Raw genomic sequence first — 12636 nt, 5'->3', positions numbered from 1 at the left:
ATATGACCAATGGGTGGGGGCTATGTCCTTATATGGTGGGTCATACAGCAGGTAGTCAGGGCTAACGTGTTCGAGGAGGACAGAGAAGATGGTGAAGATATTTCTAGACGAGCTGCTGAATGTTTCAGCTGCTGGTTAAAGATTAATGTTTAGAGCTGAGCGGCTCAGGAGCAAGGCAGTGACAGGCCGACGGTTCAGTTCCCTGAAGAGTCACATAACTGGGTCACAGTGTCTTTTTCTGCTGTTTTCTCTGCTGAACGTTGGAACGACTTCGCCCCAACAGCTGTAAAAGGAGCTTCTGTGGGTTTCTGAGGAGGGTTCAGACTATTAGAACAGTTCAGAGTATCAGTGCACATGGTTAGAGTGAGACCAGAAAAGATCAGAACAGACCAGACCAAACCAGATCAGAACAGACCAGACCAGGCTACACCATACCACACCACACCACACCAGACCAGACCAGACCAGGCCGGGCCAGATCAGAACACACCAGGCACGAACAGAACAGAACAGACCAGACCAGGCCACACCAGACCAGAACATACCAGACCAGGCCACACCAGACCAGAACAGACCAGTACAGGCCAGACCAGGCTAACATTATTATACTTTTACTATTAATGATTTAAAAACATCATATCACACATCCGCAGTTTGAAGTTAAGATTGATTTTATTTATCAAGGAGTAAACTGAAGACTTCGTGTTTGACTTTGTTCTGAAGCAAACAAACATTAGTTTACTTTGAAAGCCAAAAGATGTTTGATGTTCTTGCTGACAATACATCCCTATACACACTTCCTGTTTACAATGAGAATCACCTGGAGGACTGGGTGAACCATTAAGCTCAGAGTCAAACACAGGAACCAATCACAGCCCTGTGTGGGCGGGGCCTCATAGGCCAAGGTCCTGGTTTTAGGGTTAGTTTTGACTTTAATGTTTAGCTGCAGCTCCGTCATCACTTACCTTGAATTTGAGCGTACCTGTTTTCATATTATTTACCAATAAATCAATATGGGCTCTTTGGTGTTAGAGAGAAGATGAGACATGTTTTTAATTTAAATTATATTTACAGGCGTTGAAGTTTGAATATTGGTAAAAGAATTTATAAAATGATGAGGAAAGTCTTGTTCACTCAAACGGCCACTTCCTGTTTGATTCCTGTGTTGACAGTTTGTGTGTATTTGCTTCAATGTTGTTTCTGCACTGACAATAAAACATGTTTGATTCTGTTAAACTGACCTGACTTACAGTCTGCTCACACACAGATAACACACAGATAATACACAGGTAACATACAGGTAATACACAGGTAACACGCAGGTAACGCGCATGTAACATAGGTAACATACAAGTAGCATACAGGTAACATACAACACACAGGTAACATACAGGTAACCCATAGGTAACACAAAGGTAACACACAGGTAACACACAGGTAACACAGAGGCTACATACAGGTAACACACAGGTAACATACAGGTAATGTACAAACAGGTAACTAACAGGTAATATACAGGTAACATACAGGTAACACAGAGGTAACATACAGGTAATGTACAAACAGGTAACTAACAGGTAATATACAGGTAACATACAGGTAACACAGAGGCAACATACAGTGAACACAGAGGTAACATACAGGTAATGTACAAACAGGTAACATACAGGTAACCCGTAGGTAACACAAAGGTAACACACAGGTAACACAGAGGCAACATACAGGTAACACAGAGGTAACATACAGCTAATGTACAAACAGGTAACTAACAGGTAATATACAGGTAACATACAGGTAACACAGAGGCAACATACAGTGAACACAGCGGTAACATACAGGTAATGTACAAACGGGTAACATACAGGTAACACTCAGGTAACATACAGGTAATACACAGGTAATATACAAGTAATGTACAATATAAACAGATAACAGATCATCACCACCATCGCCATCTTCTTCTTCTACATGCTGTGAGCACAGTTTTAGTCTGTGTGGGGAGTTTGCACCCCCTGCGGGCAGGAAACAGGAAGTGCAGACAAACTAAAGGAGAACAAGTTTAAGTTTTTCTTCCAGAAATCACAAGATAATCTTTTATCTTTTTAACACTTTGTTTTTATTATAAATAAATAATGCTAATGATAATAAACTGAATATTTTAACAGAAAGGTGGATTCAGTTTTTTCATTATTTCACTTCCTGTTTTATCACACTTTGTGTGTGTAAAGTACAAGTACCTCAGAGTAGTACCTCAGTACCGCACTCAGTAATTGTTTCTCCTCAGCTGTTACTGTAGACTAAATACAATAAATCAATTTGGTGTCACATCACAGTCATTGAAGCAGGTTTAGACTCTGCTGCCCCCTGCTGGAAACTCCTGACGTCACAGTCAGAGTACACAGTTACTACGGTAAAGTACTAATACTGCAGTGTAACAGTACTCTGTTATGAGAAAAAGTACTGCATTGAAAAGCTTCGTTCAGTCAAAGTTAAATCAGGATGTTAAGTTAAAGTATTAAACCATGAAAATGTTCTACTGTATTTTTTATGTGATTATATATGAATCATTAATACATGTAAAAGCAAATTTTACTGTCGAAGTTCATTTTGTAATATTTTGTAAGAAAGCATAAATAATGATTATTTTCTCTGTTAGTTGATTGATTGTTCACGAATACAATTTCATCACTGTTTGTTTTTTGATATAAAAATAATCAAATTAAGAAATATGTCTTTCAGTAGATAATCCAAATACTAAAACATTTAATAAACACGTCAACACTTAGGGTCAGAAACAAACTGAATTAAATCTCAGGGAATTTAAAGTAAAAACAACAAAGAGAAACAATAAATATGTCTTTGAGTTTAATAAAAGTCATCCACATCACTGATGATCTTCTGATCCGGATCAGCTGCTTCTGTCTGATCGACACTTCGCTCACTCGACTGCTTTAGTCCGTCAAGATCCAACATGGCGGTCTCCATAGCTTCACGTGAGCTTTTCTCGGAGGGAGTTCGAGCGGTTCTGCACAGCTGGCCGGTTCTCCAGGTAAACTTTAACACTAGCGTTCACCTCAAGATCACCTGGCAGACAGACTGATACTGAGTCGCTAACTACCGAGCAGACGGGGCGATGCTAAAAGGCTAATGTTTAAAATAAAGCTAAAGCTAACAGGCTAGTTTACATGAATCCCGGTTCAGGACTGAGTGAGACGGTGTTATGTCTCTGCTGGTTTCTAAACTAACTGATGTCCGTCAGACAGTCGCTGTTTATTGACAGCTTCTCTGTCCGGGGATTGTTTGTTTGTTTGGTTTGACATTCTTTCTGGGGTCTGATAGATTTGACTCAAAATACACTTTGACACAGTTCATCACGATACAAACACATAACAATTCATTCACAGAGAGAGGTGATGTTTCATTGGAGTATTTGTACTGGAGGTGATTTGAACGGGTCCAATAACCTGTTTGTTTCTGGTGTTAAACTGGTGTCTGATTATAATAAATGGATATATTCACGTGTTTAAAGTGTATCTGAAATTAAAATAATAGTGAAATAAAGTTTCTGAAAAGTATTTTTTTTACAAAACTGTCACATTTGCGTGACAAAATGAAAATAGTTTCTGTAGCAAACAGTAAAAAAAACACCAAAAAGATGAAATAACATTGAGGTGACATTGAAAACACGAAAATGGGAACAAAATAATAATAATTTTCTTGTTTTAAAGTCACTGAACACAAACCAGCTCGTGTGATAATCCTGTTATTAGTACTGAAAGGCTTTATTAGTACCCGTTACCACCGAAATTAGCGCGTTGATGCTGGTTTTTCAGACGATGCCGATTGTCTCTTTTCCCATTGCCAGTAAAGTATCCTCCTTTTGGTGTCTTTCTGCTGCGTCTCCGTCTGACATCACAAACGCACCTGAGACAGGGTTAGTAAACATTGAAGATGTTAAGGTGGTAAGGAGGCGGAGATAAGTGTGTCGACACAGGTTTTGTGTTCCCATCAATGCCGATGGGATGTAACCTTTCCCATTAAGCAAAAAAGCCGTGTGTTACCGGGTTTTTTACCAGTGGGAAAGCGGCTTCAGAATCTTCCCTCTGAATCACCTAGCAGACGTGTGAGCTGCTGTCTGTCTCCCTGCTCTACTCTCTGCCTGTCTCTCCACTCTCTGTCTCTCTCTCTGCTCAGTGGATATAAAGGGGTTGTGTGTGAATCAGTGTTCATCCTGCTGGCGTGCAAGTATTTTTTCTTTTTGGCAGTGAGTAGACGGGGTTAAAGCTGCAGTAGGTAAGATGGAGAAGAGAGCGGAGTTTGCTTCAGAGTTTGAACGATTACAACCTCCAGGTCCCTCTGCAGCGCTCAGTCCTGCCTCCAAAGCTGTCCTCGCAGAGGAGGCTGTCATGTGCCCAGGCTAGTAACCACGGCAATTGAAGAAGCCAGGTATATGGAATGGTGGACACACCAGTAAGCAGCAGATACACATCACACCAGTGGAAATCAGTGTTTTTGCTGTGACGGTAATCTACAGCTAATTCTATTTAGCAAAACCAGCAGCACTTAGTTTGCCAACAGAGACCGTGGAAAAAACCGAGCCGACAGGTAGCCGTGCAGCATGGTTCACTCTGCGTTGTGTAGTTTGTTATGTGTGAAAGAGGACACTACAACGACCTGGGGTCTGTTTCAGAAACCCCGGGTTTGTTAACCCTGAAATGAGGGAAACCTCGGGTTTGCCGTTTTTGAAAGAGAGGTAACTTTAACTCTTGGTTACTATGGTAACTGTGTCTGTGAACCTCACCTGGTCGGGAGCAGGTTTTCTTCAGGAAACTCAGAGTTTCGCTCTGTCTCCTCCCTCTAGCATATAAAACCCTCATTCTTGTCCTCATTCATTCAGACTGTCTCACGCGTGTTTGAGCGGTTAGTCTCTGTGCTGCTCTGACCGCTTTGCAAAAGTTTTTTTATAATTAAATAATCAAAAGACAAATCTGTGTCTGTATCTTTTAGCTTCCGGTCGTGATTAAGTATTAAATAAACAGACCAGTTCAAACTGACGCGTTCACTCAAGCCGCTTCTCTCTCTTTTGCAGCTGCAGCCGTGTTACTTTATGTTTCTAAAAACATGCTCATATTCGCTGAACGTCCGCGTGAGGATTTCGAGCTCCGCTGGTGTGACGTAGGAGGGCCTCTTGTTGTGTACCGTTGCCATGGTGAATCGTGGTATCGGGGCTCCATTAATGCTGGCTTTTTATAGTCGCCGTTCACGCACTTAGCTCCGGCTGAACCTACTCAGAGTTGATTGAACTAACTCTGATCAGCTGTTCTGGAACCAAAAAGCGACTTTCAGCTCAGAGTAAGTCAAACCACAGTTCGGGGTCAGACTAAGGCTTTGTTGAACCTCCTCTCTGAAACGGACCCCAGGTGTGCTGAGGGTCCGTTTATTGTGTCCTCAGCTTGCACGTAATATCAGATAAAACAATGGTCAGCCACACAGGTCTCACTTCCAATAACATGTTCCATCTGCCAACCACCAACAACACTACTCTCAATACGTGACACAGGTATAGGTGCCTTCTGCTACAGCCAAATATTTCTCATTTTGACTCTTATCCTTGTCTGGGAGAGACCTTGCTGATGCAGTATAACTACCTGGTGTCTTGTTGCTGTGCTCAGTCTTGCCATGGTGTCTGACCTGTGACATGAAACTGTCTTCCACAGCCTCACCTTGGTAGCAGAGTTTGGCTGTTCCTCAGCCAGTTTTAAGCCTCCTACACAGCTGTTTCTGTTTCACTTAATGACTGTGTTTCAACCTACATGTGACACTGATGATCATTAGCACCTGTCTGGTATCATTGGTTGATCATACACCTGACTATAATCCTACAACATCCCTGACTGTGTGCAGGTGTACCTGTAAGAACTGCTGCTGGTTGGAAAGCAAAGCGTAGTAACACCAGATATTGATTAGATTTAGATTTTTCTTTTGTTCGCTCACTGATCAGTTTGTAAATTGATCAAAATAAATAATTATTATTTATATTTTTGAAAGCATTCTTAGTTTGCAGCATTTTTTCACACCTGCCTGAAACCTTTGCACAGTCCTGTTTATATCGTTATGTTTTTCTATGTCGGCTCTATAGTGATGTCACAAAACCAGCAGCTGAACTGCTTTACGGCAATTTTTTACGTCATTTTGACAACGCTTTGTGTACTAATCCTTGCCCACGGGAGTGAACCTGCAGAGCACCACAGAGGGAGACGCTGTTTATTAACGTGCAGGAAAGGACTCAGCTCAGCCCGACTGAAAACGGAACACTGTACTTTTCCTTTGTCAAGTATTTAATTCACACAGGATTATCCAGAAACAGGCTTCACCATGTGGTTATTTTATACACACTCATTATTTGTTAAATTACCAGAAAACATGATAGACTGTGATATACACTCACCAGCCACTTCATTAGGTACACCTGAAAATCGAATGTAATCCAACACACGAGCTCAGCCAGAAGATCGGCTGCCATGTTGAACTCGTCGGTTGAACTCGTCGGTTGAACTCGTTGGATGGCTGCCACAGAAAACCTGTTTTATTGATCAGAACTTTAAATGAACAACCTAAAAACTATCAACACAACAGAGGTCACAGAGTGCAGAGGTCAAAGGTCACAGTCTGCAAAGTTCACAGCCTGCAAATGTCAGAGGTCTGTGTGTGTGTGTTTCCCATCAGATTGCGGTGGATAACGGGTTCGGAGGCGTGTACGGGCAGCAGAAAGCTGATTGGATGGTGGACGTGGTCCAGCAGTATTTCCATGACAATGGTATGTAACCATGGTAACCCTTCCTGCAGTGTGGTCGAGCGACATAGACAGGAACTGAAGAGAGTGAGCGCCATTAATGTAAATAAAGCTTTACAACGGTTACGCTCTAAACAACAAACTAACACGCCTGCACCTCCGTACGACCCGACAGGAAGGAACGCGGTTCAGTGTTTATAGGCCGAAGTCGACAGTCCGTCTGCTCCGCCCTCCGTCACACCTGGAGCGACACAGACGACTGTTCTCACTCACAGAACAACATGAAGACGGTTGACGTCACTTTCACGTCTCATAGAGATGCTGAAGTTACAGTAGTGTCAGACAGACAGAGAGACAGACAGAGAGACAGACAGAGAGCAGACAGAGAGACAGACAGAGAGAGAGCAGAGAGACAGACAGAGAGCAGAGAGACAGACAGACAGACAGAGAGACAGACAGAGAGACAGACAGAGAGCAGACAGAGAGACAGACAGAGAGCAGACAGAGAGAGAGCAGAGAGACAGACAGAGAGCAGAGAGACAGACAGAGAGCAGAGAGACAGACAGACAGACAGAGAGCAGACAGAGAGAGAGCAGAGAGACAGACAGAGAGAGAGCAGAGAGACAGACAGACAGAGAGCAGAGAGACAGACAGAGCAGAGCAGAGAGACAGACAGAGAGCAGAGCAGAGAGACAGACGGAGAGCAGAGCATAGAGACAGACAGACAGAGAGCAGAGCAGAGAGACAGACAGAGAGCGTAGAGACAGACAGAGAGCAGAGCATAGAGACAGACAGAGAGCAGAGAGACAGACAGAGAGCAGAGAGACAGACAGACAGAGAGCAGACAGAGAGAGAGCAGAGAGACAGACAGACAGAGAGCAGAGCAGAGAGACAGACAGAGAGTGTAGAGACAGACAGACAGACAGAGAGCAGACAGAGAGAGAGCAGAGAGACAGACAGACAGAGAGCAGAGAGACAGACAGAGAGCAGAGCAGAGAGACAGACGGAGAGCAGAGCAGAGAGACAGACGGAGAGCAGAGCAGAGAGACAGACGGAGAGCAGAGCAGAGAGACAGACGGAGAGCAGAGAGACAGACAGAGAGCAGAGCAGAGAGACAGACAGAGAGAGAGCAGAGAGACAGACAGACAGAGAGCAGAGAGACAGACAGAGAGCAGAGCAGAGAGACAGACGGAGAGCAGAGCAGAGAGACAGACGGAGAGCAGAGCAGAGAGACAGAGAGCAGAGCAGAGAGACAGACAGAGAGCAGAGCAGAGAGACAGACAGACAGACAGAGACAGACAGAGAGCAGAGCAGAGAGACAGAGAGCAGAGCAGAGAGACAGACAGAGAGCAGAGAGGCAGACAGACAGACAGACAGAGAGCAGAGCAGAGAGACAGACAGAAATAGTAGAGACACACAGAGAGCAGAGAGACAGACACACAGAGAGCAGAGCAGAGAGACAGACAGAGAGCAGAGAGGCAGACAGAGAGCAGAGCAGAGAGACAGACAGAGAGCAGAGCAGAGAGACAGATAGAGAGCTTAGAGACAGACGGAGAGCAGAGCAGAGCAGAGAGACAGACAGAGAGCAGAGCAGAGAGACAGACAGAGAGCATAGAGACAGACAGAGAGCAGAGCAGAGAGACAGATAGACATGTCACCTTGGAACTCCGCCCTCATGACGTCCCGACCTGCAGACCTGCCGAGCGATGGACGTTCAGAATGTCCCAAACAGTGGAACCACAGAGAGAGCAGCTCCTCTGCTGATAAATTAGGACTTTGTTGCCATGGTATCAAAACATCCAATCCAATTCATTTTGACTCGTGTTGTATCAAAGTTTGAAACTTTTCAGATACGAACATGCGTAAATATATCCATTAGTTATAACTTCATCACACCTGACCAACTTCACCAGTTTAACACCGTTTCTCAAGAGGACCCACTTTAATGACCACCTGTGGGTTCCAGGGACTCGCATCACTGAACACATATTCATATCACCATCTCCTGCCTGTGTCACCACTACAGCGTACCTGTGCAGGTGTACAGCTGACAGGAAACATGACCTGCTGTGTGACGGCAGCATCGTGTGCATCAGTTAATCAATATTAATCAAAGGACCAATAATAGAGCAGGTGTAGACTTTACCTGCATGTTCACAGTCAGGTGACTCACAGGTGTGTCTGAGCTTGATGTGACATCACGTTTCCTGTGTGACCTGCAGAGTTTCCTTTTCCTTAAAAAAAGTCGCATCCTGTCGTATTTCTGTTCATCTTTATCACAATCACCTGTCCTGGGATGTCACTGATGCACGTCGGCATCGACTGTAAAGATGGCCGATGGGTCTCCACGTCCCCCCGGAGCGGGCGCTGCCATCTTGTTCATCTATATCCAGAGCGTGTGCAGTATTGACGTCCCGCCCCTTCCTCTACCCGACACACACCTTTACCTTGGCGTGTTGGAGCCCTCAGGTGGGCTCAGTCTGCAGCAGAACAGAACCAGGGACGGGCGAAATTCACTAACTCGACCATCAATAACGTTAACTGTCAATTAATTGATTAATCGTTATCTTTTTATAAACTTTTTTGCCTATGACAGAAATGACCAAATGTGTTTTTCTTAATTATCTGTTTATTGTGTGTGTGTGTGTGTGTGTGCGTGTGTGTGTGCGTGTGTGCGTGTGTGTGTGATCAGCTGACCTGCAGCAGTGTGAGGTTGAGGACTTCATCGCTCAGCTGATGGATCAGGAGTTTGACACAGTGGTGGATGATGGGAGTTTACCTGAGGTACACACACAGACACACACACACACACAGACACACACACACACACACACACACAGACACACACACACACAGGCACACACACAGACACACACACACACACACACAGACACACACACACAGACACACACACACACACACACACACACACACACACACACACAGACACACACACACACAGACACACACACAGACACAGACACACACACACACAGACACACACACACACACAGACACACACACACACAGACACACACACACACACAGACACACACACAGACACACACACACACACACACACAGACACACACACACACAGACACACACACACACACAGACACACACACACAGACACACACACACACACAGACACACACACAGACACACACACACACACAGACACACACACACAGACACACACACACACACAGACACACACACAGACACACACACACAGACACACACACACACACTAACAGCTGGGATTAGAAACTTGAACAGAAACAATTTAAAGTCAAACAGCCGTGTTATTGTTGTTATAGTTTATATAAAACTCTCTGTGAATGTGATGATGTCACATGATGACTGTGTGTACCTTTGCAGGTGTCGGGCAGTCTGCAGCAGGTGTTCAGTCAGTGGCAGCAGGGGGCGCTGCAGCAGCTACAACACACCATCAACACTCTGAAGAAGAGTCAGAGGACAAAGGTCACAGCTCCGCCCACACAGTCTGATGACGACAGTGATGATGAAACACAGGTGAGTCTCACCTGACATGCACTCAACTCTGATTGGTTCGTTTTCAGCAGGTGAGGAGGACTTTGTTTCAGACTCTGCAGGTCACGTGACATCAGCGGTTTGAAAGAGTTGAAATCTTTAAACGTTTTTACGTCTGTTTTTATGATTTACAAATATAAAAACTGTAAAACAGAAATTTTGATAAATATAATAAAAACATAAAAAATAAAATAATTATAATAAATACAAAAATCATAAAAATCATAAAAACCAAACTGAGGCTAAAAAAGCACTGAACACACTGTCTGTGTGTGTGTGTGTGTGTGTGTGTGTGTCTGTGTGTTTGTGTGTCTGTGTGTGTCTGTGTGTGTGTGTGTGTGTGTCTGTGTCTGTGTGTGTCTGTGTGTGTCTGTGTGTGTCTGTGTGTGTGTGTCTGTGTCTGTGTGTCTGTGTCTGTGTGTGTGTGTGTGTGTGTGTGTGTGTCTGTGTGTCTGTGTGTGTCTCTGTGTCTGTGTGTGTGTCTGTGTGTGTCTGTGTCTGTGTGTCTGTGTGTCTGTGTCTGTGTGTGTCTGTGTGTGTCTGTGTGTGTCTGTGTGTGTGTGTCTGTGTCTGTGTCTGTGTGTCTGTGTCTGTGTGTGTGTGTGTCTGTGTGTGTCTGTGTCTGTGTCTGTGTCTGTGTGTGTGTGTGTGTGTGTGTGTGTGTGTGTGTGTGTGTGTGTCTGTGTGTCTGTGTGTGTCTGTGTGTGTCTCTGTGTCTGTGTGTGTGTCTGTGTGTGTCTCTGTGTCTGTGTGTGTGTCTGTGTGTCTGTGTGTCTGTGTGTCTGTGTGTCTGTGTGTGTGTCTGTGTGTCTGTGTGTCTGTGTCTGTGTCTGTGTCTGTGTGTGTGTGTGTGTGTGTGTGTGTGTGTGTGTGTGTGTGCGCGTCTTCAGGTAATGGAGTGTGAGTCTGGCCCCTCAGTCAGGACGGACCCTCCTCCTCCTCAGGATGAAGACGACGGCTGGACGTTGGTGCGTAAAAAGAAGTGAAGAGAACTGTTGAACCTGACGGAGCTGACCTTTGACCTTCAGTATGGGACTGTGTGACGTCAACTCTGTTTTAAACTCAAAGTGTGTGTGTGTGTGTGTGTGTGTGTGTGTTACTGTCACATTTTCATAATAAACCTGAAAACCTGCTTTTAGTCCTCAATTATGACATCACACTACACTATGACATCACGCTGCACTATGACATTGTGACAGAGCCACATTAAATAAAAAAGTGACAGTTGTAAAGGGAGTGCATTGGAAGGCTTTAAACAGACCGAGGTTGTGAATGTCTGTTTTGCCTTCCATGCTGTGAAACTTAAATGAGACAGAGAAACAGAGTGCGATAGTGACATCTAGTGGCTGAATCTCAAATTGAGATCCTTTAACACAAGTGAACAATAGCACAAACTTTTGTTTAACACGTAGATTTCAGTTGATTTCTTCTTTTGTCCTGTATTTGTTACAGAGAATGTGACATTTATAGAAGTATTGAATAAATCTAAATATTGTTAATAATAATAATAATACACTTTTATTTATAGGCGTCCTTCAAAGCATTCAAGGTCACCTTACACAGCAGAGTGAAACAACTGAGGGGCTTCTGGTGATGTCCTCCGTCCTTGCTGTTCATGTTTAGTTTTTTGTAGTTCAAACTACTACTAAAACGACTTAAATGTTTGACACCTGATGGTCTGCCAGTGAGACAGCTGTAAACACACCTGATGGTCTGCCAGTGAGACAGCTCCAAACACACCTGATGGTCTGCCAGTGAGACAGCTGTAAACACACCTGATGGTCTGCCAGTGAGACAGCTCCAAACACACCTGATGGTCTGCCAGTGAGACAGCTCCAAACACACCTGATGGTCTGCCAGTGAGACAGCTGTAAACACACCTGATGGTCTGCCAGTGAGACAGCTCCAAACACACCTGATGGTCTGCCAGTGAGACAGCTGTAAACACACCTGATGGTCTGCCAGTGAGACAGCTCCAAACACACCTGATGGTCTGCCAGTGAGACAGCTCCAAACACACCTGATGGTCTGCCAGTGAGACAGCTGTAAACACACCTGATGGTCTGCCAGTGAGACAGCTCCAAACACACCTGATGGTCTGCCAGTGAGACAGCTCTAATACTCACCTGATGGTCTGCCAGTGAGACAGCTCCAAACACACCTGATGGTCTGCCAGTGAGACAGCTCTAATACTCACCAGGATTGAGCCTGAAAGTCTGCAAGTCATGACCGTCACACTAGAGACTACAGGTCATAGGTTAAAAACTACAGGTCAGAGGTTAAAGCTC

At 44.5% G+C, this 12636-nt stretch overlaps 1 protein-coding gene across 1 annotated transcript; it reads left to right on the top strand.

The window, feature by feature from the left end:
* Positions 1–2968: 2968 nt before the first annotated feature.
* tsr2 (TSR2 ribosome maturation factor) lies at positions 2969–11474 on the top strand. The gene is made up of 5 exons (XM_069680737.1): positions 2969–3049; positions 6727–6817; positions 9486–9577; positions 10178–10330; positions 11239–11474. Exons 1-5 carry the CDS (start codon positions 2972–2974, stop codon positions 11332–11334), a joined length of 510 nt encoding a protein of 169 aa, XP_069536838.1. The 5' UTR covers positions 2969–2971; the 3' UTR covers positions 11335–11474.
* Positions 11475–12636: the final 1162 nt, after the last annotated feature.

This window comes from Semicossyphus pulcher, unplaced genomic scaffold (assembly GCF_022749685.1).
Source record: "Semicossyphus pulcher isolate SPU_LCO1_2020_fin unplaced genomic scaffold, fSemPul1.0.p SCAF_40, whole genome shotgun sequence".
NCBI lineage: Eukaryota > Metazoa > Chordata > Actinopteri > Labriformes > Labridae > Semicossyphus > Semicossyphus pulcher.
The sequence above is the reverse complement of the archived record's forward strand: the minus strand, read 5'-3'. Positions and strand labels throughout refer to the sequence as shown.